The sequence below is a fragment of the Andrena cerasifolii genome, chromosome 2, assembly GCF_050908995.1.
Source record: "Andrena cerasifolii isolate SP2316 chromosome 2, iyAndCera1_principal, whole genome shotgun sequence".
Taxonomy (NCBI): domain Eukaryota; kingdom Metazoa; phylum Arthropoda; class Insecta; order Hymenoptera; family Andrenidae; genus Andrena; species Andrena cerasifolii.
Genome location: NC_135119.1, coordinates 3,113,189 through 3,141,161, shown reverse-complemented (window position 1 = coordinate 3,141,161; position 27,973 = coordinate 3,113,189). Strand labels below are relative to the sequence as shown.

General features: G+C 37.6%; 3 protein-coding genes and 1 long non-coding RNA gene across 5 annotated transcripts in view; 1 reads left to right on the top strand and 3 right to left on the bottom strand.

The window, feature by feature from the left end:
* Nucleotides 1-27,973, bottom strand: part of LOC143378562 (uncharacterized) — a 397,603-nt gene that overhangs the window by 246,206 nt on the left and 123,424 nt on the right. The window lies entirely within an intron of this gene.
* Nucleotides 32-26,303, top strand: LOC143378546 (chymotrypsin-elastase inhibitor ixodidin-like). 2 transcript variants are annotated; one of them, XM_076830378.1, is made up of 3 exons: nucleotides 32-227; nucleotides 935-1,032; nucleotides 26,017-26,303. In XM_076830378.1, exons 1-3 carry the CDS (start codon nucleotides 176-178, stop codon nucleotides 26,116-26,118), a joined length of 252 nt encoding a protein of 83 aa, XP_076686493.1. In that variant the 5' UTR covers nucleotides 32-175; the 3' UTR covers nucleotides 26,119-26,303. The 2 variants fall into 2 exon arrangements, with proteins under 2 accessions (XP_076686493.1, XP_076686494.1); XM_076830379.1 differs by lacking the exon at nucleotides 26,017-26,303 and adding an exon at nucleotides 2,728-2,964 and having other exon boundaries at nucleotides 42-227.
* Nucleotides 8,975-11,582, bottom strand: LOC143378543 (chymotrypsin inhibitor-like). Its single transcript, XM_076830373.1, has 4 exons — nucleotides 11,471-11,582; nucleotides 11,009-11,093; nucleotides 9,408-9,523; nucleotides 8,975-9,178 (listed from the first exon to the last, which is right to left on the bottom strand). The coding sequence occupies exons 2-4, from the start codon at nucleotides 11,058-11,060 to the stop codon at nucleotides 9,074-9,076; spliced, it is 273 nt and encodes a 90-aa protein (XP_076686488.1). The 5' UTR covers nucleotides 11,061-11,093; nucleotides 11,471-11,582; the 3' UTR covers nucleotides 8,975-9,073.
* LOC143378544 (venom serine protease inhibitor-like) lies at nucleotides 15,383-18,898 on the bottom strand. Its single transcript, XM_076830376.1, has 3 exons — nucleotides 18,531-18,898; nucleotides 15,807-15,916; nucleotides 15,383-15,620 (listed from the first exon to the last, which is right to left on the bottom strand). Exons 1-3 carry the CDS (start codon nucleotides 18,580-18,582, stop codon nucleotides 15,528-15,530), a joined length of 255 nt encoding a protein of 84 aa, XP_076686491.1. The 5' UTR covers nucleotides 18,583-18,898; the 3' UTR covers nucleotides 15,383-15,527.

Here is a 27,973-nt window from a genome sequence, read left to right as displayed (position 1 = left end):
TTACAATCCCTGATCGAGATTCAATGATACAGGATCATAAATATCGGTCTGTGCATGCTGAACACACACAGGACGTGACACTAACGCGTGGAACGGTATAGTATAAAACAGAGCCATTCCTCAAGTGTCATCAAGTTCACTGGAAACGTCCATACGAACAGCACACACAGCCAATATGTCTCGCTTTCTTTTTGCTGCATTTGCCTTCATGGTACTCTTCTCTGTGGGTAAGTAATGAAGTTCAACAAAGTCATGGGCGTACATAAGTTTATTTTGTATCCACTGACTTCCTTATATTTTATTTTATTATTCAATTACTATTATCAAGTACTTCTACAAATATTTTTTCAAACCTCAAGTGTCAGATGGGCCCACATTATATGCGTTTTATCACGAAAATATAACGCATGTGGCAAACTTACAGAATACACCACTTAAAAATTTGCCATCACTTGTTATTATTTAAAAGTCACTATACACATCTGCTAATTTTGTGTGAATATTCGAAAATATACGTGCAGACATTAATTAGAGTGTGTTTCATAACGTTCGTGAGATATCCGCCATACTATAATTATATGAACACAATTATGTCGCAGACTTGTTAAATATTTTTGAGGGCGGAACATATTCTATATGCATTGCCTACATTTGTTAATTTTTTATCTTATTCGTACACCCCTTTATACATTGTAGTCAGGCGCAAGAAAGTAATACGATAAAAAATCTTATAAATTCTAGTAGCTATAAACTAAAAATTATTTTTAATAAATTTGTATTGTGTTTTTCGTAAGATATCGTTTGATTACTTATTAGTAATGTTTGAGACATTAGTCAGAAAACAAAGATGTATCCTGTTACTTGTTTCACCCCCAAAACTGCATGCAGAATTTTATAAGGAATAATATGAATCGTGTAATGGTATGAATTTTAGCATCAGCGGCTAGATGCCGAAAAAATGAGGTTTATACCGACTGCGGTAGTGCCTGTCCAGCAACTTGCGCACGACCTAATCCTGGACCATGTACTCTGGTTAGTACAGTAGTTCATATTCCATTATTCCCGCGACCATTTAGGATCGCTCGCGTGTGATTTTCGGTGTGCATGGTCACGATTTTTATCGCGGGCTCGAGCCTACCTACTGTCGAGGACAGTAAACAAGACTCGCCGAGTGTGAGTAAGATAGAACTTGCGTTGGGGATGTCAATCATGTGTTTCCTGAGGGATAGACCCTGTGCAGTTTATGCAGCACCTCTGCATTATAGCTCTTGATACCCGGTGACCCGGGTCCTGGGTTAACCGGGTGATACCCGGTGACCCGGGTACTGGGTTAACCGGGTGATACCCGGTGACCCGGGTACTAGGTTAACCGGGTGATACCCGGGTCTGCGGGTACTGGGTTAACCGGGTGATACCAGGGTCTGCGGGTAATACGGTTACGGGTACTCAATACTCGTATGATACGGGTAACACAGTTCGACAGCCATCTCGGGCAGCAAACTTCACGCTCGTTGAAATCGCTTTCTTCTCACACTTGTCACGCAATGTAAGTACTATTACTGGGTTATGGTCATATAAGAAAGGATTTAAAAGGAAATTTACGAGAAAGAAGACAACGAAGCTTGGCTAGTCTTAAGTACAATATTTCCTCGTTACGGACTCGGTTTGGTGTACACCACCACTTCTGTCTCACTCTTGTCCGGCGAAGGCGAGAGCGAGGACGGTACGAGACAGACGATGCGTTGATGTTTTGTCTCGCTCCGTCTTTCGGACGCCTGACACACTGTCCTTTGCATGCGCGACGGGCGTGCGCGATGGTCGCAAGCGCTTACCGTGAGCCGGGCCTGCGTCAAGATTTTGCGAAGTGGTTTTCGTGCTCACGGTAAGCGCTTGCGACCATCGCGCACGCTCGCCGCGCACGCAGTGTTCCATCTCGCTCCCTCCTTCGGCTAGAAAGAAGCGAGAAACGAACACTCGGAATTAGGGCTTCGTTCACGATACCGACTCAACGCCGGCCCTGACCAGTGAGCCGCTAACGAGGAAATACTGAGAAGGGGCGTAGAAGGATAATGTAAGCTAAGTTGATTACCCGTATAACATGAGTATCAGGTAATCGTAACCGTATTACCCGCAAACCCGGGTAGCACCCGGGTAATCGGGTAAGACCCGCTTCACCGAGCACCCGGGTAACCGGAAACCCGCGAAAAGTAAGAGCCCTACGCTGCATATCAATTCACACCAATAAGCGATAAGTTGCAGTTACATGAAAGCTTCGTTAAAAGCGTTCAGCTTTTCGTATGTTACAATGTGATACTTCAATATCGCCACTATTCAGTGGCGGATTTAACGGGTGGCCGATGAGCAGTTGCCGCCTGGGCCCCTGCCCAGAAGGTCCCCCAGGGCCACATCTTCAAAAAAATTATGATTTTATCCAAACACTATGTTTTTTTGTACTACTACACTTACCGTATTTTTAGTAAACTACCCCTTCATTTTTCCGAGAAAAATGAGCTCCTCAGAACGTTTGCCACCTGGGCCACTTTCCTTAAATCCGCCACTGTCATTATTATACTTTGACTAATATTCAATCGAAAGTAATATCCAGAACATTAAATATCATTTTTAAAAAATCGACTTCCTATGATATATGACATCTTATGATTCTGAATTATTTTTTGTTATTTTTGTGTATATATAAATCTAATCGTTAAATAATTTTTCTTTTAGCAATGCGTCCAAGGCTGTTTCTGTAAGCCTGGTCTTGTAAGGGACTCCAATGGAAAATGCGTACCTCCTTCTGAATGCGAATGCGATGAATAACAATGGCAGGATTTTTATCGAATACGAAAGTTGTTTATCGAAGATTTGTCCAGTGTTATTACTTTCAGATGAATTGTTGCCGCACATAAAGTGCTTCTTTCTGTATTTTACCTTCATGGCCCAATAAATATTTATGCGAGCATACGTAGAAGAGAATATTTTATTGCATATTTCATAAGAAAAACAAATTAACCTTGAATATGAATCCTTAGATAAACCAAACTCTGTTCATTCGTGTGGCGGTACTCATACAAATTTGTACGTCCTGTGTAATTAAAAAATATGAATGCATAAGGTGGTACATTATTGTAGAATGTAGAAAATCAATGAATAACGATGTTCAAACACGATACCCTCTTCTTTCCAAAGCAAAAGTTATTCATGCTGGAATAACTTCCTGTCAGTGTTCAAAAGGATAATGTTCCATCTAAATGCAAACTCGTAAACATTTGCAAACCGGCCATCAGGTATCCGTTGTAATGTACGTATTCACGTAGAATTTAGAGAAAAGAAGAGAGGACCTTTAAATTTATTATTAAAAAATCTTTATGCTGTGTAAAAACAAAATTTTTCTGTCTATCCACACCTAGGTTAAAGTTAAATTGGCTGCAAATTAAACTATTACAAGTAGAATCTCGTCTATTGTTTTGGGGGAGCGGCGGCAGCCTTCCAACCCCTCACCCCTCCACCAGGAAAACCAACCCCATACCTACACCGATCCACATATGTGTATATCAACTTTATTGTCAAACAGATTTCATTGTCGTTTCAAAATTCCGAATAGATCAAACGATTAAGTAACACATCAAATTGAAATAAGTTATAAGTACCAGTTAACAGAGCATTCTACAATCACATGTATCATTGGAAATTAATAATTTCAAAAATGTATTTATCTTCTTCTGAACAAATAATTATACACGTTTTACTGTGCTACCATTGTGATATTTATTTGGTATGTAGAAACAAGAAAAACCTAAAGGAAAATCAATATTTAATTTGAATTTCATTGATATAAAAATTGGTTAATAGCCTGTAGTTATGAGTTATGTCACCGTTCGCTGATGAGTCATGAAACACTGTTATAGCATTATTCTACCGGTTAGTTAAAGATGAAGAGATAGAGTTGAAGAATTCAGTCGTCCGATGCAAGTAGCCTTCATCCACCAATGGCGGAAGTGTTTGTCAGTTGCATATATTGACTCAGCTGTTTTGGCAAGTTTTACAACTTAATTGCTCGCACATGAAGAACTACTTGACTGCAGCTATAAATATTAATTAAGTCTAGCCAGAGACAGAGTCATTTAGAGAAAATAAGTTATATAAGTTATTTATACATATAAGTTATTATTGTTATTATGCTTATTTTTATAAGTTATTTATAAGTTAAATAGCACTATTCAAATGACAGTTCGATTACACAGTTCGACAGCCATGTGGACTTGTAACATTCAATAGCCGTGTCTTATAGGTTTCCGTGCGCTGAAAACGAATCCGCAAACCGTTTGTCGCTATCACCCTCAGTTTTTTAGAAATTCGATTTTGAAAAAAAACTAAAAAATTTTCAACTTTCAACTTTCAAATTTTTTGTGTCGAAACAGTAGTAGTTATTCGGTTGCATGTTACGTCAAATTATTCCATGAACCCTCTCGAATACAACGATATAAGTTATTAGTGCATTATGAACATTTAGCCTTGGTACGATGGATCTATGTTGAAAATAAGTAAATAGGTGTCCGAGCGTTTCAGGCAATAGGCCGTAATAATAGAGATATTTACATATAAATTATTAAAAACTTAGGGTTTTAGTGGGTAAAAAATCCCACACTACCCTGGCGCCCCCGGGGGATTCCCCTCTAAAGGAGTCGGGGTGCCTTTTGAAGATGTCTCCACGTTAAAAAAAAATTTTATAAATTTTTTTTTAATTTTGGGAAATCTTCAAAAGGCACCCCAACTCCTTCAGAGGGGAATCCCCCGGGGGCGCCAGGGTAGTGTGGGATTTTTACCCATTAAAACTCCACGGCCACTATGCAATTTTTAATAATTTCCATGTAAATATCTCTATTATTAAGGCCCATTTTGGCAGAATTGCTCGGACACCTATTTAGTTATTTTCGACATAGATTCATCGTGCCAAGGCTCATCTAAAACGGTGTCTACCTCATGGTGTCCTCCCCTTGTGAGTGAAAAATATATTTTAAACACTATCTTACAAATGTGAACGAAATGTGAAATAACAACCTGAATGGACAATGGCGAAGAAATTAATATTCCAACGAATTGATAGACCACATAGTATACTACATTTCTACTACTACTATTTATTATATGTATTACATTTAAACATTACATTTCCAAAAATTGTACTCCTGCATGTTTTGCGAATTTAGAGCATCGGAAAGAGTCTTAATTAATACGAAGCGTAAAATAATAATCACCATGAAACTATAGTAATGGAGACAACTTGACAATAATTGCATTTTGAATTTATAGATGATATTTTAATCTGCAATATAGGCAAACTCGCATGAAAATAACGGAATATAATCTGCACCATTCCATTGTAAGGAATGTTGTAAAATCAGCGCCTCACACGAGTGAAAACGAGTATAGGTATGTAGTGCGTACATTTCTACGCAATTTTTATTGGAAAAGTTGATTAAATATTTGAGATATTTTTTATAACGTGCTGCATCTAGGATGGATGAAATCTGTAAATGTTTGACATTCCTCTCTGCTGGTACTGCTCTCCCCACACATGAACTGCAATTTTGATTGTCGTATCTTCTTCACTATGTATTATCTAGGTGTACATGCACGCCTGATTCTCTTGCAAGAATTATTACAACAGTATCCAATTATTGGAATTACATGAATTATAACGATCGTATAGGTTGGGAAGCAGTGTCATTTTGGGAAACCGCCTAGCGTGCGAACGGCAGATAGGCGGCGCCCCGTTATTAGGGTCAATCCGGGACAGTTGACCCACCTAACATAAAATAGCTATTAAATTAATTCTGATATTATTTATTTTATCAGCATAAGCTGATATGTTCGTATTTTATGCTGATTCAAAAGAAGTGACCAATATTTCCATTAAGACAATATTTGCTGAAAATCGGGTTGGAATCTGAATTCATGACATCTGACCATCTCTTCCAGCATTCCGGGAGAAATGGCCCACATAATTATTCAAGAAAAATAACAAAGAAGAAATTATTATGAGTTCATAGGTAGGTACTACTACAACTATAGAATTATTAAAATTTATTTATAGTTAAAATTTAATTCTCATTAAATCTGATATTAACATTGTAACTCGTTCAAAATAAGTCAAACAATAACAGAATTCAAAGCGATGAAAATTACTTGAAATGAAACATGATATTTATCACCATATGAGCAATATTATTAAACTATTTTAAACTACAATCCTATTATTATTACTATTATTGAGGTAGCTATCCCAATCAGGACTGGGGCATCTCTCCTTTTTTCGGAGAGTGACGCCCCACTCGATAGCTTTCAAAGGCATGGCCAATATGACCAAATACCTTCATGCCCGCAGGTTCCTTTTTCTCCTAAAAATGATTACATAACCATACTATGTAGGCGAAAATTTAAATTTGAATTTCCAGTTAGCCTGGGTGCGGGATAGTTGTCTTTTGATAAACCAAACACAAGTGTAAACAAAATTTGGAAAATATTCATGTCTGCAGGTTCCTTTTTCTCCTAAAAATGATCATATAAAAGTGAAGAATTTTCGAAAAATATTTATGTCACAAATGAGCTGAGACTATACACATTCGAAATACATGCGGTAAAAAGATAAAAATATCTAGAGGAATTCAGAAAAAATTCGACAATCTCGTACGAATATTGACACGTTTCCCGTTAGAATACGAAAGGTTAACTTCAGATCAATTTTTCTTTGCAATTAACATGAATATGACATATCTGTCATATACGTTAGATACGTTGGTCTATTGGCTTTCAGGATATAGTGATGGATACATAAAAATACAACTTTCATTTTAAGACTTTTTTCCTCTCCAGCTCCACTGTGCGGCGTCCTGTCGAAGATGGTCACTCTGTTACGGACCGATCTCTGAGAAAGTCACGAATAAAGCCTACAGTCTTAACGGAATACGTGTTTTACTACTTCTCTTGTTTAACTCATGGTATCTTTCGCGTCATCCCGCGCGCGCCCCCCGTAACCAGCTTACATATGTGTTAGAAACATTTAGGCACCACGTCATAAAAGGGGCCGCACGGGTGAGCCTAACCAGATGTGGCCAGCGTGACGAGTGCAGCGACGATGGGCCCCACTAGCGCGACGCCATACAGGGTGATTGGCTCGAAACGCCTGATCCGCCTGGCAACCGTGACGAGGTCAACCCCCCGTGGTGTCTCTCCGAAGTTATGGCTTTCAACCCTCGAAGGGGTTGGAGTACCTATTAAGAAGTGAGAAATCTTCGAATTCTTCATTTCTCATCAGATCTGTGCGAAAGCGACGCCAATGGATTCCTCACATTCATGGATTCATGGATTTCTCTGAATGCTCACTAAAATAAGAGAGTGTGGTAATAAATGTAGTTGTCATAAAATTAGCATCGGGGTCCTTAGGACTCTTCCCAAAAGGACAACCGAGGACTTTCCACAGAACGGAAAGGCAGTCTGCTCTACACCTCGAGTCGAGAAGGACCCCATCTTTACTCTTGTTTCTTCATTGAAAAAATATATATATTCAGCAAATTCTTTCTGCTACACCTTAGAGTTTCTTACATATGTAACGGCTATGGGGGCCCAAATTAAGACTTGGATGTCACGAAATATGCAACCCCGTTGCGCCGTTACTCCTCGCAAACGGAAAGAGATAGAGAGATGATTCCTACAGCGTTAGATAGAGGAAGGAACACTGCATTTTAAATTATATGAACTGTTATTATCAGTTGACTCTGAGCGAGCTGACAGCGTCGCGAAAATGGACGAGATGTGGTTTGATTTCAGCTCAGCGCAACGAGCACGGCCCGGCAGAATCTCCGCCGGGTTTCGCTGGTCGCTCACGCGATGATTCACAGCTTATGCGAAAAATGAAATGCTTCATTTTCTTCATCGAATCAATATGGCAGTGACACCAATGGATTCCTTATGTCTTTCCGATGAAAATCATACCAAATGTTATGTAAATCGGACTATTTTTAACGAAGATAATTTTAATTATGCAAATCAATTTTTTATGTAACTTCCTTAATTATGGTCCGAATTATGTCGTTCTTGGGGCCAATTTCATTGGGAAACCATAAAGAATCTATTGGTGTCATTTTCGCAAAGATCTGATTAGAAATGCAGAATTCGAGATTCGCCGCTGCTTAGTGCGCAACATTGTATGTTGGTTTCGAGTACCGAAGACCACGGAACTCAGCGAGGCGCGTGATTGCTGGCGGTATTGCCTTTGACGATGCTTGCTGGAGAATCACCCCGTATTTTGCGTCGCGTTTTTTTTTTTTTTTTTTGACATTTTGCAAATGATTGTACTCAGGAACTGTTATCAAGCCCTATAACAAAAACTGTATTTACTTACAACATATTTTTTATATATCGTTTCCAAGATATACTGAAAAGTAGGAACACACTCGTTAACCTTTAGGGGGTGTTTCACCCTGAAAACCCGGAAATTGGCACAAACAAAAACTTTCCTGATACTTCTATTGAGGTCCTCTACAGATCTGCACAGTTTAAAAAAAATCGGAATGTTCGGATAACCGAACTTCCCTTGTCAGATGGTGTCAGAACCACAACCGTAGTTCTGCGTGACATATGCAGCATAATACATTTATGCTTGAGACTTTTTTGTTTGTTGATTTAATAAATTCAACTTTAACTGGGTTTGTACAGCTTTTAATCCCCTATCAGAATATGTATAATGAACACTTGCTGCAGTTTTGAGTTGATGTTAAAAAGTAATAGAAGTAGAGTGGATCGAGAAAGTGGTAAATGTTTTGTTCGCTACTGGTGCATATTCATGCACGCAGGACAACGCATCAAAACGCTCATACAGTATATATCCAACTCTCAAAAACACTGCAATATAAATCAACAAAAGTAACGAAATATCCTTTGATATTATTTGTTATTTATTATTGAGTAGTACATTAAGGGTTATTCAAACATCATCTCCAGAATATGTCGCTTTACTTTAAGCCATCCATATGTGAAATCATCGAAGCATAGTGAAATGGTGTTACAGGCGTCATTCGGACGATTCCTCACTCGAATCGCAGCAATCGTTAGGAATGCACTCCCCATATTTATTTCTCAAGTAATCAGGTTCACATACGCAGCCAGCCATGCAAACCTAAAATACAAATAGTTTTGTATCAGAAACTGTATGTATACATCCAATCTGTAGTAACATGTATGAAGTATGCATTTAAACCAGAAGGTGAACGTGGCGATTGTGATTCTAAGAAAAAAGTATTATCGCCAACTGAATAAGGAAACAGTTTGCATACTTTGCAAGTGAACCTTCGATGTAGGTAATTCAAATGTTTTGTGCATGATTTTAACAAAATATAAATACTAACGAAGGGGCAAATAGGATTTGGATTAGCACAAGTATGTTGACAACGACCGCCACATTCGGACCACACTTCATTCTTCCCGCACGATCCTGGACCATCAGTTGCTTGGCTCAAAACCGCTATAATATGTTACAAATCATAGTTCACGTTATAATTTACTAGCATAAATATTCGGGTTATCCGAAACACAAATAGGAAAAGAGAGATTATATTAGAATATTCGCCTCTTTTCGGCCGCCTGCCTGGGTATAACCCCTTAAGGGGGATTGCGTCTTGTTGGGCCGGAAAATAGATAATTCTTTGCGAATTTTTTGCACAAAAACGGTTCAACAAATTAATTTGAGGTTTGGCAGGCTGTTCTATTGTATCTTGAACTGTTGTTCTGAATTTTTGTGTGACAGTGAAAAAATAAACATGGCAGATATAAAAAGAGTGTTGTAAAACAATCGGGTGGCCCTGGCGTTGACGAAAAGTACTGTAAGGGTTATCCGAAACACAAAAAGGAAAAGAGATTCTTAAACTATATGAATGTGGCTATGGGTGCTAGTAGATGCATTAAAAAAAAATAAAAACATGGTAAAATGGCAGCATTTTGAAGAAGCCGAAGGGCCCTGATTTAGGTCTGAGAAAGGTTTTGCCTCAAAAGCGGGAAAACTTCATTAAATAAAACAGGAACGGTGGCTGGTGCGGCAATAAATCTACTACCATCCATAGCCGCATTCTTATAGTTTAAGAATCTCTTTTCCTTTTCGTGTTTCGGATAAACCTTATAGTACTTTTCGTCAACGCCAGGGCCACCCGATTATTTTTCAACGCTCTCTCTGTACCTGCCATGTTTATTTTTTCACTGTTACACAAAAATTCAGAACAATAGTTCAAGATACAATAAAACAGCCTGCCAAACCTCAAATTAATTTGTTGAACCGTTTTTGTACAAAAAATTCGTAAAGAATTATCTATTTTTCGGGCCAATAAGGCGCAATCCCCCCTTAAACTTTAGAGGGCCGGGATTTTTTCATTGAAATTATAAATTTTATTTACTTAAAATTTATGCATATATACCACCAAAAAGTCTGGCAAAGTCTCCAAATTCTTAGGTGGCCACTATAGTGGCCAGCCCGGCCCTCTGAAGGTTGAATGGCTGTCCTTGAATTCCTAACATAATGTATTGAGTCGTAATGACTACGTTTAAAAAAAAAAACAAACGATAGCCCTGATAATTTGTAAACGAGACCTTGACTAAAATGAGCTTCCATTGCCACATTTCCCCTTAAACTGTGCATCCTGTGCTCTCGTTACTTTTTTATAATTTCAATCGAAATTAACTAGAGTCATTTAAATAGTAACTTTGATAATTACCACCCCAAATGACATTTACACGACAAAATCCTATTACAATAAGAAACCTAATTAAATAAGAAACTAATTTTTAAATGTTTCGAAATTTTCAATATTTAATAAAGTGTAAAAAAAATTACGTTAAAACAAATCTTCATGAAAATGTAAAAGTAAAATGCCAATTTATATAAAATTATCATCATGAGATTTGTACAAACGAATGTGAAACGTGTCAGGAAAAATATAATTTGCTTTTGACAACGTACCGGCGGTAGAAATTGCCAAGATGAAGAATAAAGTTATAAAGGTTCGAGACATGGTGACTTCGTGTGGTTCTCCCGGAATATTTTCCTTGAATGTAGAAAAGAATTCGGTGTCAGTGTTTTTAGAGTAAATACTCAATTGGTTAAGTAACTAATGTAACAAAAATGAAACTCATATGTAAAATAATTGTGTTAAAGATAAATACAACCGACTTTAATTGTAAGCACCAATTACTCAAAACATTTCGCGAAAAATTGTATTTGAATTTTGGAAAATCTAATAAACGTATCGATTAACACCGACTGGAACATAGAAAAGGGGTATGAAAATTGATTAAATATTTGCCACGATAACGAATTAACTAAAACCGAATAAATATTAAATAGAAACCGTAATACAGAGTAAACGAGATTATTTATTGTTATTATTAATAGCGTGAAATGTTGTCAGAATAAGTTACATACCTTACATGAACACTCACTAAATAGATATGTAAGTACATCTTTACGCTTCAATGTTATATAAAAGTGACAAGTCAATTCTAGCTTGGTGAACGCTTGGCGGAGTGGGGGAAAGACAACCGTAGTGGTTGTCTGCTACCAGTCTAATTCCTTCCTCTATGAAAATGTCGACGTCACTAAACATTGCATTTCGAATGTTTTCAATATGTTCGGGCGAAGCTAGGACAGGTGTAAGTTATACTTAGTTAAATAGAGTGAGTCGTAGATATGCGCGCGCATGCGCAACAAGGTAAGTGGGGACAGCAGGCAGTGTTGAAAAGACCTCTGGGCCGTCGCGTCGGATCCCTCTTCAACTCTTCACTATTTCTGTCTGGAAGTGTCATACCGAAATGTCCGTTCAGAATTGACTACATATGCATATTTACGCTGCGCAAGGGATCTATATAGCTATCTAGATTTTTAGATGAATGTTTACAGTCTTATTGTTTGTCGTGTGCTCATTAGGATGGCCCTTATTTACACGCGACCAAAATTTTTTTTTTCGTATTTCGTTGCTCTCACCCCCTAATATGGTTCCATTTCATAAAAAAATAGTCCCTGTAAAAAATTGTTGCAATCGGACTACAGGAAAGGGTGCCGACCAGGCCTTATTGTTTAAATAATTTTTCAAAAATGGTAAGCTCTATCGAAATATTGTTCAAATAATACTAAAAGAGCATTCAATTTTCTACAATTGCTGTATATATAATTTTTTCCTGCTTCCAATCATTTTTTAGATAATAGCATTTGAATATAGAGAGGTCCGCACATTGCGCGTGCCACCTGTACAGCGTGGCATATTGTCTATCCCCGTACAAAACTTCAATAAAGTAAAAAAATTACGGCAAGTACATGAAATTAAATAAATCACAAAAAAATAGAAGATAATAATAATTACAAAATAAAAAAAATATGTGAAATTAAAATGAGCTGCAAGTACATAAAGGTGCTTTCAGTCAAATACTTGGCCTGGCGAGGCAAGGTATTCTCAGATCATTAATATACATACCTTCCCTCTCGCGGGCTTTCAGATAATTTGTTAATTTAAAACTCTGAGAATACAAGTACACTTACATTATTTTGCGTTTTTAAATAATTCTTATTCATCGACATCTTGACTTTACCTCGCCAGGCCAAGTATTTGACTGAAAGCACCTTTATCTACTTGCAGCTCATTTTGATTTCACATATTTTCTTTTATTTTGCAATTATATTATTATCTTCTATTTTTTGTGATTTATTTGATTTCATGTACTTGCCGTAATTTTTTTACTTTTTTGAAGTTTTTATGGGGATCTCACTTCTTTTTACAAAGATAATTTGAATAGGGAATGACTTTAGATAATTTTTAATTATAAATTACAAATTATCACGGGACAGAATTAAGGATAAATTCTACGTAAGTTTAACAACTACGAAAAGAAACCATGTGCACCGCACTGACGATCTATATGTACTATATGTATAGTACTTAGTGTACAGTACATGGTGCGCGAAGCAGCTTATGGCGCTGAACGTATTTAACATTGAACTGTATTAACAACCACAATTAATACCTTTCGAAGAAAAATATGTATGCATTTTTAGCATTTCGTGGCCAAGCTTGTTTTTCTACTCGATAATTTTCAACGGATACCCACGTTGTGCCCTTACCCCTTATCATACTCGTGTAATGACCATCGGCAATACTTTTACTGTGGTGAAAAATCGCTGCCTTATGTTTATAACAGTGATCCCCCATTCTTATTTTAGTACTAGGTATAATTATTACAAATAAAATATAACAAAAATATATATTATACACATGAGAAAAAAATATTTTACCAGATAACATCAAATTTACTGAAAATAATCAAATACACTTGGATTTTTACATGAATAATGAATATCAACACGTGCATGGAGAATTTTTTAGTTTTTATTGCATTTTAAATAAAATCGTGTAATTGTAAAAAAATGTTTTTGAATTTTTTTTTTAATATTTACTTCTTAGTGTCTAGGTTTTGATTTGTGGTTATATGCTGATTGCATATCGATTGAATTTATTTGATTTGTGGTTGCAGGCTGATTTCAAGTCGTTTGCATTTGTGGTTATGGTTTATATTTATGATATACAAACATGACGCAATTCAAATTTGGCCAACTTACCTTGTGTTTGAGACTGCATTTTGGTTGCAATTCAATGGTACAACGATGCATGTTTGTAAAAACACGTGGCATCTCAAATATGGACAACTTACCTTATTTGACACTCGTCGGGTTATAACCTGACTGTAAGCTGTCAAAATTTGGAGTAGATTGCATAGTGAAGATAGCGATTGACGAACGAAACATGTGTTCGTTTCTTTTGGCTGAAGGTGTGCGTGTAACGCGTGTACGTATTATGTTGACGAAAATTTTGACTGGAGAAGAAGAAGAAAAAGAAGAAGATGAGGAAGAGGAGGAAGAGGAAGAAGAGGAGGAACAGGAGGAACAGGAGGAACAGGAGGAACAGGAGGAACAGGAGAAAGAGGAAGAAGAAGAGGAAGAAGAAGAGGAAGAATAAGAGGAAGAAGAAGAGGAATAAGAAGAAGAGGAATAAGTAGAAGAGGAATAAGAAGAAGAGGAATAAGAAGAAGAGGAATTAGAAGAAGAGTTAGACCAGTTAGTTAAAGATCAAGAAATAGAGTTGAACAATTCAGTCATCCAAGTAGCCTTCATCCACCAATGACGGAAGCGTTTGTCAGTTGCATATATTGACTCAGCTGTTTCGGCAAGTTTTACAACTTAATTGCTTGCACATGAAGAACGACTTGAGTATACCTATGAACATTAATTAGGTGTGGCCAGAGATGGAGCCATTTATGAAAATAAGTTTTATAAATTATTTATATAAATTTTTATTTTTATTCTTTTTATTGTTAGTGCGTAAGAATTTTTCCTCTTCTGAAGTAAGATATCTGATCTCTCCTCACGACACTGTCGAAGTTTGTGGACTAAACATTTCTAATGTTAATAATCCCCCTTTAAAGGTAATAGCATGTTACAGAACTCCAGGTTTTGTTCTCCCTCAAGCTAATTGGGAACAAATAGTCAACAATATTGGAAAATACGATAATTATATTCTCATGGGAGATTTTAATGTTCACCACACGATATGGCATTGTTCCAACTAGGGATTGCAAACCGGTAAATCGGTAAATCGGTTTTAAGCTTTTTTCACTGATAACGTAGTAGATATCGACGGAATTATGCGCTACATATATGCGCTACATTGCTATACATAAAATTTTTACCGGTAATTCGCCAAATTTCTCGCGATCTACCGGTAAATATCGAGAAATACGTAATTTATCGAATTCCCGGTAAAAATTTGGCGAATTACCGGTAAAAATTGTATGTATAGCAATGTAGCGCATATATATAGCGCATAATTCCGTCGACATGTACTACGTTATCAGTAAAAAAAAACTTCAAACCGATTTACCGATTTACCGGGTTGCAATCCCTAGTTCCAATACTGACCTTAACGGTGAGAGACTGTTGAGCGATACGATGTTATTGTCAAACTCCAAGCGGATCGTATTGCTCTGCGCGTTGTCAGTCCGCACGTGGCAGACACTTGGTCTGTCAGTCGGGGCCTAATACTTTGGGACTACGAATTTACGACCGGCATAGTTGGAATAGGGCTCTTAGACCGAGTCGAGATTACGCTGTTCCAGACGTTGCCTTTCAAAAATTGAAAATGTCTTTCAAAAAGAATTCTATTCGCACTAATTGGGAAGAACCCAAGGAATAGGATTGAAAGGGATTCGAAGGCTCATCCAGAATATATCCAACTCTCAAAAACACAACCATAAAAATAAAAAAAAGTAATTAAATATGCTTTGATATTACTTTTCATTTATTATTGAGTAGTACATTAAGTGTTATTCAAACATCATTTCCAGAATATGTGGATTTAGTTATTTTACTTCATGCCATCCAATATGTTAAATCATCGTAATATAGTAGGGTAATGTTACAGGCATCATTCGGACGATTAATCATTCCAATTGCAGCAACCTTGAGGAACACAAACCCCGCTCCTACTTTTCAGGTAACCAGGTTTACATATGCAGCCAGGTACGCAAATCTAAAATACAAATAGCTTTTTGTCAGAAACTGTATATATGAATTCAATGTGTAGTAACATGTATGAAGTATGGATTTAAACCAGAAGGTAAGTATGGCGATTGTGATTCTACGGAAAAAAAGTATTACTACCAACTGAATAAGGAACACAGACATGCAGAACAGTTTACATATTTTGCAAGCGAACCTTCGGGCACGCAGGAGTTTGATTATCACAAGTCGGTGGGCAATGACCATTACACGGGGACCACACTTCATTCCTCCCGCATGGACATTCAGCTTCTTGACTCAAAATCCCTGTTATATGTTACAAATCATAGTGAATTTTATAATTTAGTACCTTTTGGGACTAAATAGTATATAGAATATTGTATGTATACTATGACCGATATATTATACATATCCATACATATGTATGTAGGTACATGTATGTGTTTGTCTTCTTGGTGGCAATTTTCACATGAGATTTTACAGAAAAAATCCGGAAATATAATAAATTTGATAACATCCTCCATTTCATGTAATTACCAATTTAAATTATATATTTCGCTTTTGTAGGTGTTACAGTATATAACCGGTACCCATACGTAAGTCACGAGTATTTAAATGGCTATCCTTGAATTAGGACCTTAGTGTCTTGAATAGTGGTTACATATTAATAGTACCTACATATGGTTTCGTTTAAAAAGGAACAAATCATCACCATGGCAATTTGTAAACGATGACCTTCGCCAAAATAAGCTTCCATTGCCACATTCCTACTTGAACTGACCAAGGGAACATCCCGAACCCGGAGATTTAAAAAATTCTGAGACTTCGTGAATATGTAGGGAATTTTCTCCTGATTATCACGCAATTTTTGTTTGCTGCCCAAATTCACTCTAAAGGGGTGTAATTGACCCCTGAAAATCCGGTTATTTTCTGAATTTGTGCTATAACTCGCGAACTGTAAAATAATTTTCTTACCAAATGCTGGATCTAATTAAAAGAAGTAACTTTTGTCTTGGAACTTTTTTTCTATCCCTTACAGTTCGGGAGTTATAACACAAAAACGGAAAATAGCCGAATTTTCAGGGGTTAATTTCACCCCCTTCTAGTGAATTTGGGCAGCAAACAAAAATTGCGTTGTAATCAGGGGGAAATACCCTACATTTTCACATAGTTTCAGAATTTTTTGAATTTTCGGGTTTGGGATCTTCCCTTGTGAGTATCCTGTGCTCTAGATACAGCCTCAAAATTTCAATCCAAATAAAATAGCGTCATTTAAATATAAATCTTTACGTAGGGGAGAGTAGGATAAAACGTAACAAGTGGCCAAAACGAAACATCAATGTTTTTCGGAAATAATAACTGCGAATGAGTTGGTATCATGTGGCATGGGACCAAACGGTCCACAAACCATTTCGCAGCCAACGATAGACCCGTACACACGTTACTTTTTCATTGACAGTGTTGGAAAATTTTCCGGTGCCGAAGTTACGACATTGTGTTGTATGTAATTTCGACCATTTCTTTTAAGTTGGATTTAGAAAATTTAGGCTATACTTCCGAATGGCCCCAGTGGCCAATCGACATGAGGTTTGAGGGGAAGGGTGGGGAGGGTGTGTGGACCCTAAATCTAAAATTGTTGCTTCGGGAATTTATTAGTTTCCGAGATATTAATAAAAAACTTTTAGCATGTCTGTAAACTTATTCGGACATAACGCATTCCACTTTTCAACTTGTTCCGGGTATTAGTATTGGTCGGGGCTAGATTAGTGCGGGGCGCAAGTAAAGTGATGTAAGTTTGGAGATTTGAACCAGAAACTTGGAGATGCGATTCATCCTATTATACAGGGTGGATACCTATTACTTTATTGATAGGCAATACTCTAGGGGGTGATTCTACAGGCCAAAATAAGACAAAAATATAGAATACAATTTTTTAATATCGCGCTTCGTTTTCGAGAACATTGGCTTCGAATTTCAGCTGAATACGCGTGCCTTTTAAGCCGCGTATTCACCTGCGCATTCGCCCCGAATGTGCATTCGGCGCGCACCGATTTTTTGCTCGTCCGGTGTTCGGCGCGTGTTCGGGGCGCGGCGCGCAATCGGGCCGAACCGCTTGTTGGCGGTCCATCAAAGCGCGCTATCGGGTCTGAACAATACCATGAAATGGACGCCGCAAATTTCACTCAACCCCGAACGCGCGCCGAATGCGCGCCGAACGAGCGCTGAGCTCCGAACGAGCAAAAAATCGGTGCGCGCCGAATGCACATTCGGGGCGAATGCGCAGGTGAATACGCGGCTTTAGGCGCCTGAGGGGCACGTGGAGGTCCAACTGACCGTAGAATGAATTGGGAGGGGGGGGGGGCAGAATGGATACGTGTACGGAGTTAAAAAAAATAGTTTGTAAAAAAAATTAACAATAATTTTTAATTAATATTTCGCAAACTAATAAATACCCGAAGCTACAATTTTAGATTTAGGATCCACACCCCCTCCCCACGCCTCCCCTCAAACCTCGTGTCGATTGGCCACTGGGGCCATTCGGAAGTATATCCAAAATGTATAACGAGAAGTACAGCATTGAATTCTCTAGTCCCTGCACTATACTTTGACCTCCTACCCAGTGCTTTACCTGACGCTGAAGTGTAAACATTAAACGTTTACTAAATTACCTCGTGTAGGGCAAAACGGAACAGCTTTGCGTGGGGTAAAACGGGACACCTATTATGTATGGGTGAGCATGAAAACGTCTCGTAGTACGTATTTAATTTTTCTTGTAATTGCTGGATTGTAGATCAAAATTTCAATTACTATCCTAGTTTCCAAGAAACTTGGAAGTACATGCCTTTACCGCTGGATGGACATACTTTGCGGTGAATGTGAAACATATGTTGAAAAATATAGTTTGGTTTTAACAACTTACCTACAGAAGAAATTGCCAAGATGAGGAATAAAGTTATGAAGGTACGAGACATAGTGACTTTGTATACTCCTCGCGCAATATTTTCCGCGAATGTAGAAATAATTTCGATGCAGTGTTTTTATACGTGCGCTGAGCCACTATAATCTTTCTCAGGTGCGGTTGTTTTCGCCGTAACACGATATATCGCTCTGTATAGGAAACGAGATAAAAAAGTTCAAAACACATTTTGTCCATATTTGTCTTTATACGGAAATTACTTTGTTTCTTGCGCGACTATATTTTTCATAAAGGCAGTCGTTACTTGGTGTTGCTCTGCAACACGATTTATCTGATCATATCTTCAGTTTCAATGCAGATATATGGCTTTGTTACTTAATATACATATAGATAATCTGTTTTTGTGCTACGTGGCAGCAGTAACTCAGTTTAAGCGATAGTTGCAGATTCTGTGGCCGAATCGGTGTGCCGGATCGCGTCGCGCGTACGTGACGTTTGCTAAGGTCGGGGCCGGATACTATTGGCCGGCGGAGTTTCGTGAGGGGTACTCTCCCACCATACTGCTTGCCTGCTCGGTGCTCCTTTTCTCATCGTTCCCACTCTATCCCGAGCTACTCCCCACCACTTTAACTACATACACTGCGTTCCATACAAGAGTGTACCAACGCTCCTACCGATTTGCGACCGATCTGCGCAGCTGCCGCGGATCTGACACGCGCGACTGATCGTAGCACTTTGGCGATTGGTCGTAGCACTTTCCCTGCCGGTTTACTACCAATCAACAGTGTATCGCTGCGCGAAACGAGTATGCTCTAATGTGGAACGCAGTGTAGACGGGACACGATTCCGAGTGGTCGTTTCTCGCTACTTTCTCGCCGAAGGCGAGAGCGAGATGGAACGAAAGCGAGTTTAAACACTCTAAACCAGGCATGCACAGGTTGCCGCAGGGGTCTCCAGAGTTTGACGCTCCGAAAATAAGGCACATTTTGGGGAATTTTTGAAAGAAAAGTATTGGGTATTATAATTCCAAACTTTGTACTTTTATTAGTTGAAATTTGAAAAATGTGTTCAAATTTTTGTATGCAATAATAGTAATTTGGTTCAAAGTTGTAATGATAGTAGTAAAAGGGGTTTGAAAAAAAAAATTGTTGCTGGGGAACATGATTGTGGCTGTCCTAATCATCTGAAACAAAAAACGAAAAATTTTTCTTAATCTATATGAGTGTGGTTATCGTATGAACTAAAATGAATGAAAAATGTTGAAAAGCACAAAAATGGTTGTATTTCAAATGAAAACATTAATTTTTGGGGAAAGCAGTTGTTTGTTTTCTGTGTTGCAAAATTTGATTTTTGCAAATAATTACTTCATTCTAGTTCATACGATAACCACACTCATATAGATTAAGAAAAATTGTACTTGTTTTGTTTTCGATGACTACGACAGCCAGAATCATGTTCGCCAGCATCAAACTTCTTTTAAACGATTTTATTCAGCTTCGATCCTCTGTTTGTTTGTATGTATGGTTCAAATCTGGCAACTTAAATTCAACCCACTTCCAACTATGCAGTTGTCTTGAAACTTTGCAGGCGTGCGTAGTTCGAATGACAGTACAATATTTAAAAAAAAAATTAAACCCGAGCGGGTGAAAAAATTACCCAGTCATCAATAAACATAACCCATTACCACAAATCCAAACGACTTGAAATGAGCTACTCGCGTTCTCTAGGAAAACGACTAAAAGCGGCTTCGTCCGGGACGCTAGTCGCATCGCGATTACCGAAAACATACACAATTTATCGAGAAATGATCCGTCACGTATGTACGAATAGTAAAACTAAAACTTTGCAGGCGTTCGTAATATATCACCATCGAAATTGAAGTACAAGAAAAGAATTATTTTATAATTTTTAGTGCATTTTAATTTAGTTACTACTACATTCTTAATAAAATCGTTTAACCTACAATTTTTTGTATATATTTTTTATTTAAACCCTTCTTACTGCTACCATTCTAACTTTGAAAAACATTATTATTATTGCATAAAAAAATTTAAACAAATTTTTCAAATCTTAATTAACCCTCCGCATCCTGTGCCTGAGTCAATTTTGACCCACCGCTTGAAATCACTAACGCACACAGTGACGGATCTGTGTATGTCAGTTGCGGCCAAGCCATCATTTAGCTCTTGGAGGTGACATAAAAACATAAACAGGACCTTTCCGGTGACTACGTTGGGGCAACAATGGGAAGCTCGAGACAATACCATATTTTCCTTAGAGAAATGGGCATGCTGCCTCTGCAGTCATATAGTTCTCCATCACGAGACCTTATACCGAGGAGTGAGCATACAACGCCCGAGCTGGAGGGCGCATCGACTGCCCTAGGGCATACTTAAGGCTCCCCCAAACCAACGTGAATATCCGCTCCACGTCGCGGATCAGATAAGGCTGCAGTTTTTTGTACGTGGTGGCTTATGGGCAGTGTTAAGGTTCCCACAGACCAATACGAATATTCGCGGCAGCAGCGGATCTGCCGCGGTTCAGCAGTTTTTTATACGAGGCGGCTTATGGGCAGCCTTATCTGATCCGCAGCGGATCCGCTGCCGCCGCGAATATTCGCGTTGGTTTGGGGGAGCCTTTAATGTGCACCCCTGTTCTAAATCTGTCTCGTACCTTTCCTCGCTTGCTGCCAGTCCCTCTGACTCGCTCCCGTTCCATCTCGCTCTCGCCTTTGCAGAACAAGAATGAGTCAGAAGTGGTGGGGATAGCGCCAAGCTCTTGACGTGTAGGCCAAACCGAGTTCTTAACGTAGAAGCACATACATCAGAATAGGTGTGCGTTAGGTCCGAAAAAATTCAGGAGTTTTATTGGTCAGAACATTGATTCTTTCTCGATAGCTTCATCTCGTATTGGGCTACGCATAGCTTCGTAACGCACAAAACTACTTCGCTAAGAATAAACAACAACCACACAGTTCGGGTGCCCAGCAACTGCCAATCCATTATCATCAGATGGTGGTGGTTGATTTCTCCTTGATCGCTGTTCTCGAAACAAACTCACCCACCAATATATCTGACCCCAACCTTAGTGAACGTGTTAAGGGTTTATACCTAGGCAGGAGGCCGAAAAGAGGCGAATTTTGTTTGTAAAAAACAGAAGCATGTATTTTTGCCGAATTTTTTGCTCATAAAACAGTAACATTTAACGAACATTTCGTAATTTGTTTGCAAAAATATATTTACGTTTATAATAAAAATTCAACGACATCCAAGAAGCCTTTTTAAAAACGGTGAGCAAGATATCTCAAAAACTACTGCACCAATCTTTCCAAAATTTGGTGGGCTTAGTTTTACATAAAAATCTACTGAATGACGGAAGAATTTTTTTTAATGTATAGTTTCGATTATATCAACGAAAAATGACTTCATGGTTATCACTAATGGCCATTTTTCGTTGATAAAATCTAAACTATACAATGGAAGAAAAAAATCTTCCCTCATTCAGTAGATTTTTATATAAAAAATAAGCCCACAAAATTTCAGAACGATTGGTGCAGTAGTTTTGAAATATCTTACTCACCATTTTTAAAAACTGTGACATGGATGTCGTTGTATTTTTATTATAAACGTAAATATTTTTCTGCAAAATAAATACAAAATTTTCTTTAAATGTTGCTCTTTTATTTGTAATTTTTTCTAGCCCCCCCCCCCCCTAGACAGAAGAATAATCTTCAAAATAAAAAAAGTTTCAGTCGAATCGGATAATAACTTTTGGAGATACAGATCCCACCGATTTGGATGATTTTTTTTACGCCTTGCCTTTAACGACTCCCCAGTGCCGTCTGCAATGATTAATTACAAAACAAAAAATATATTTCTATAACTTAAGACATCCTCAATGCAGTGCAAAAAGTCCTATTAAGTTATACGTAGTAGTTTTCCTGTAATTAATTCCTAAATATCACGTATTTTGGGGGGCTCTAGACCGGAACCTCCCCTTAATTGCACATTTTTCATTATGTATAAATATCTTAAATTGGGACATAACACCCTACGGTATCTACCCTATAACACTGATATGAATGGGCGTCCGGAGGGGGTGCAAAATTGGCAGTTGCTCCCCCCCCCCGTTTTTGAGAAAAAATCGATTATTTTTAAAAACTGATCTTTATTAACTTTATACTAAAACAAAAGGTAATAATGTCCAATTTCAGTTTTAAATTTGTAATAAATGAGCATTACAAAATGGTTTAAAAAAAGCAAGAGGGGAATATTTTTCTTCACCAGCATCCCAAAGTTGCACCCCCCCCCACTCCGCCATGGAAAAAGTGTCCGGTCTCACTTGATGATATACCTACTGATATAAACATGATATGTGAAACTCCTCATGCCTGAAAAATGTTTATTTCTCGGTACATTCTAAGAAAATGTATTTTAAGCAATCTGTACACTGTAGAGTAGATTAATAGCATTTATTTAACGAGATAGCAATCAAATCAACGGTAGTAACAAATTCAAATACCGATAATACCATGATAAACATTGCTAGGACGACACTGCGTGCTATAGGTGTTAGCTGTAACGGGGGATCTTTATTAAATCTCGGTTCAACGAGACAGGATCGTAAATATCGGTGAACACACACAAGACCTGACACTAACGAGAGGGATCGGTATAGTATAAAACAGATCCATTCCTCCACTGTTTTCAAGTTCACTGGAAACGTCCATACGAACAGCACACACAGCCAATATGTCTCGCTTTCTTCTTACTGCATTTGCCATCGTGGTACTCGTCTCTGTGGGTAAGTAATGAAGTTCATGAAAGTCATTTTCCATATTGTTTTATGGACGTATGTACATACGTTTATTTTGTGTCCACTGAATCCCTTATATTTTATTTTATTATTCAATTACTATTAACAAGTACTTCTGCAAATATTGTTTCAAACCTCAAATGTCACATGAGCCTACATTATATGCGTTTTATTACGAAAATATAACGCAGGTGGTAAACTTACAGAATACACCCTTTAAAATTTTGCCATCACTTGTTATTATTTAAAAGTGTGATTATTAGAAAATATGTGTGCAGACATTAATTTGAGTGTGTTCTATAACGCTCGTGAGACATCCACCATACTTATGAGAACAATTAGACCTGTTCAATATATTTAACCCTCGAGCGGGCGCGCTTTGTGAACTCCGTTCACCGATCTGCGTATTTCCTTCATCAGGTCTCGGTAAGGCAAATATTCTCTCCACGCGATCGTGGTGTGTTTCAAGAACCCTACGATGCTTGTGCCAGTTGATTTTCATTTTTGATGTTAAAAATGTTTTACATATACTATTTTTGTGTTTTTAAATAAATTTATTGCATTTTTGGGTACATTGCTAATATTTTCCCATCACATTTAATTTAAGTTACTACTGTCAACAGAGAAACCGTTTCTGAAGTGTAACATATAAGGGGGCTAAAATGATTGTTTTCAACTGATGAACTGAGTTCACCACGCGTCTGCTCGTGTACCTCTCATTGGCGCGTTCGCCCGAGGGGTAAGGAAGGAACGTATTCTACTTACATATAGACTATCTACATATTTCATTCATCATCTTAATCGTACTCCATTTTATACATTCTAGTTAATCGTAATAAGGTAATACGATGAAAAATCTTATAAATTCTAGTACCTACAAACTAAAAATTATTTTTATTACATATTGTGTTTTTCGTAATATATTCGTTTGATTACTGATTAGTAATGTTTGGCACATTAGTAATAATAACAACTAAGAACAATAACTTAGTTTTGAAAGATACATATTACAAAAATTTGAACTTCAATATTTTTGTAACATTTCTAAAATAAGGGCAGCGTTTTTTTAATCATGGACGCAATTTTTATGTCCTTAAAGACATTCTCATTAAGTCAATGCACAGCCTGACAGTTACAAAACCTTCCCAACAAAAATGTTTAAATTATCGAGAAAACCAACAGTTTTTTACATTGCATGAAATTAAAATCTTATATAAAAAAATATTTTTGTTAGTGGTTTTCCTGCCTACAATACTGCCGTATACATACAACTCCTAGCGTTTGTAACATTTATCTGAAACAATGCTTTTACTAGGCTTGGTGATATACATATTGGAATTAAGCAAAGGGAAATGTTAGGGAAATTTGTAACTCAAAAGCCAAAAATTAGAAGTTTCGTAATGTGCATTGTAATGAAGTGATGAAGTCAGAGCACAAAGATGTATCATATTACCTCTTTCACTATCAAATTTTATAAGAAATAATACGAATCATGTGATGATATGAATTTTAGCAACAGCCGCTAGATGCCCAGCAAATGAGGTTCATCAGGAGTGCGGTAGCGCCTGTCCACCAACTTGCAATAATCTTGGTCTTCCTCAACCTTGTACTCTGGTTAGTAGAAACACATATATTTAATTATTTACACGACCATTCGGGACAATTCGCGCGTGATTTTCGGTACATCGTCACGATTTTTATCGTGAGCTCGAGCCTACCCACAAGACACCTACAGTGACTCGCGTTAATATTCGGACACTTTTTAAAATCGCATAACTTTTTTAGAATTGGTCCAAACAACTTGAGTTTTTTTTAGAAGCTAGAAGGATTAGTTTGCTAACTGACGCGTTTCGTGGTTTTGAAAAAAAATGTATTTGGTTGGAATAGCGAAAAGAATAGGAAAGGTCGTTTTTTAAACTTTTTTTTTGCGAGCCTATAATGAAAATTTTAAAAAATTCGAAAATCGCTAAATTGCCGAAATCAGAATTTAAGCGTTTATAGCTCAGAGCAACGTTAATCGATTTTGATGAAATTTTAGGCACGTATACAACTTACTGCAATCTACAAACGGGTTTTTTGAATTTTCATCACAAGCTCACAAAAAAAAAGTTTAAAAATCGACCTTTACTATTCTTTTGCTATTTCAACCAAATACGTTTTTTTTTCCAAAACGACGAAACGCGTCAGTTAGCAAACTAATCCTTCTAGCTTCTCAAAAAAACTCAAGTTGTTTGGACCAATTCTAAAAAAGTTATGCGATTTTAAAAAGTGTCCGAATATTAATGCGAGTCACTGTACCCTACAAACAAGACTCGTCGAGCGTGAGTGGGGTAGAACTTGCGTGGGGGTTGCCAATCTTGTGTTTCCTTAGGAATAGACCCTGTGCAGTTTATGCTGCACTACTGCATATCAATTTACATCAGTAATCGATAAGTTTCAGCTAAAATGAAAGCTTCGTTGAAAGTGTTGATCTTTTCTTATATTACAATATGATACTTCGATATCGCCACTATTATACATTGACCGACAATTCAATGGAAAGTAATATCCAGAACCTTAAATACAATTTTCCAAAAATCGACTTCCTATGATATATGACGTCGTGTGATTCTGAATTATTTTATGTTATTTGTGTGAACGTATAAATCTAATCGTTAAACAATTTGTGTTTTAGCAATGCGTCCAAGGCTGTTTCTGTAAGCCTGGTCTTGTAAGGAACTCCAACGGAACATGCGTTCCTCTTATTGCATGTCTCTGTGATGCTTGGCTTTCTTGATGAATGCCGTTTATGGAAGACTTCCTGTTTTATCATGTTTAAGATGAATTGTTGCCGCACATAAAGTGCTTCTGTCTGTATTTTACTTTCATGGCCAAATAAATATTTACGCGAGCATACGTAGAGGAGAATATTTTATTGCATATTTCATAAGAAAAACAAATTAACCTTGAATATGAATCCTTAGATAAACCAAACTCTGTTAATTGGTGTGGCGGTACTCATACAAATGTTTACGTCATGTGTAATTAAAAAATATAAATTAAAAAAGTGGTACATTATTGTAGAATGTAGAAAATCAATGAATAATGATGATCAAACACGTACTAGATACCCTCTTCTTTCCAAAGCACAACTTCCTGTCAGTGTTCAAAAGGATAATGTTCCATCTAAATGCAAACTCGTAGACATTTGCAAACCGACCATCAGGTATCCTTTGTAATGTACGTATTCACGTAGAATTTAGAGAAAAAAGAGAGGACCTATAAAAGCTAAACGCACATGTTTAAATTTATTATTAAAAAATTATTATTATTATTATTATTATTATTATTATAATTAACGGGAAAACCCCGTGGTATACAAGTATAAATATAAAATAGAGTCAAAACCGACTAGATCTTAGTGACTACAAAATTAACCAAACTTGTAGTTGCTAAGTGGCTGAATAACCTCGCCCGAAAAGAGCTGAGCGAGCCTACGCAAGGGTCCACCTCATTGAAGTGCAAATTAGCATACCGCATAGCCGTATTAATAGGGTCAGTTGTATAATAAAAATATAACGGCAGCCTGTGGGCGAACAGAGGCTTTTTCCGCAACTGCCTCACCGGAGCGTTGAAAGTAACTAACCCAACAAGGTCTGAGTAGTCTAACAAACCATTAATAATTTTAAACAGCAGAACCATACCCGCAATCTGTCTGCGATCAGCAAGGGTGGTGATATTTACATGATTATGTTCTGTAAAAATAAGATTTTTCTGTCTATCAACACCTACCTATGTTGAAACTAAATTGGCTGAAAATTAAACCATTTCAAGTAGAATCTCGTATATTGTTTTGTGGGAGCGGCAGCAGCCCTCCAAACCCCCTCCCCGCCAGGAAAACTAACCCCATACCTACTCCGATCCACATATGTGTATATCAACTTCATTGCCAAACAGATTTCATTGTTGCTCCAAAATTCCGAATAGATCAAATGATTAAGTAGAAACGTCAATGGCTCATGCTGCGGACGCGTGTAACATATCAAAAGTTATAAATACCAGTTAACAGAGTATTCTACAATTACATGTACCATTGGAAATTAATAATTTAAAAAATTTATTGATTTTCTTCTGAACAAATAATTATACACTTTTTATTGACTCTTTTACCATTGTGTTATTTATTTGGTATGTAAAAATAAGAATCAAGATATATCACATGATAGTCCCTGTTAGCGTCCCCAAATTTATGGGGGCGGCCGAGGGCGGGTGACCCCATGCTGTCTTGCCTTCAGAGATTTTATGGCAGGGACTTGGCCTGTGTGCGGTCCTGATTGTAGAGGGTACGCGAGACTAAACAGTCTTGGCGACGGGCGATGGCTGGTGACCACGTTGGGTCTCCCAGCTATCGGGTGTCGAAGAATTGGTTGTTTAGAATGAGATAAAGAATATGAGAATGGCAAGCGGCCCGACGACGTATTGCTAATGAATAGGAACTCTGTTCCTGGAGGATCTGGCCACGGAGTGGGGAAGGCTATGCCTTTTGGTAAGAGGACTGTGATGAACTCCACGGCACTTACCCCAGAACTATCCTGGAGCGCGTCTCGTTGTAGTCCTTGCCGCGCCTAAAAGTAGTGTTTCTGACATCCCCT

Excerpts from the sequence above, each read along its gene's own strand:
- LOC143378546 (XM_076830378.1), top strand. The coding sequence starts at position 176 with ATGTCTCGCTTTCTTTTTGCTGCATTTGCCTTCATGGTACTCTTCTCT. Across the intron at positions 228-934 it reads CATGGTACTCTTCTCTGTGG|CATCAGCGGCTAGATGCCGA; the intron begins GTAAGTAATGAA and ends TATGAATTTTAG. Across the intron at positions 1,033-26,016 it reads ATCCTGGACCATGTACTCTG|CAATGCGTCCAAGGCTGTTT; the intron begins GTTAGTACAGTA and ends TTTGTGTTTTAG.
- LOC143378543 (XM_076830373.1), bottom strand. The coding sequence starts at position 11,060 with ATGTCTCGAACCTTTATAACTTTATTCTTCATCTTGGCAATTTCTACC. Across the intron at positions 9,524-11,008 it reads CTTGGCAATTTCTACCGCCG|CGGTTTTGAGCCAAGCAACT; the intron begins GTACGTTGTCAA and ends AACATATTATAG. Across the intron at positions 9,179-9,407 it reads CAAATCCTATTTGCCCCTTC|GTTTGCATGGCTGGCTGCGT; the intron begins GTTAGTATTTAT and ends TTTGTATTTTAG.
- LOC143378544 (XM_076830376.1), bottom strand. The coding sequence starts at position 18,582 with ATGTCTCGTACCTTCATAACTTTATTCCTCATCTTGGCAATTTCTTCT. Across the intron at positions 15,917-18,530 it reads CTTGGCAATTTCTTCTGTAG|GGATTTTGAGTCAAGAAGCT; the intron begins GTAAGTTGTTAA and ends AACATATAACAG. Across the intron at positions 15,621-15,806 it reads AAACTCCTGCGTGCCCGAAG|ATTTGCGTACCTGGCTGCAT; the intron begins GTTCGCTTGCAA and ends TTTGTATTTTAG.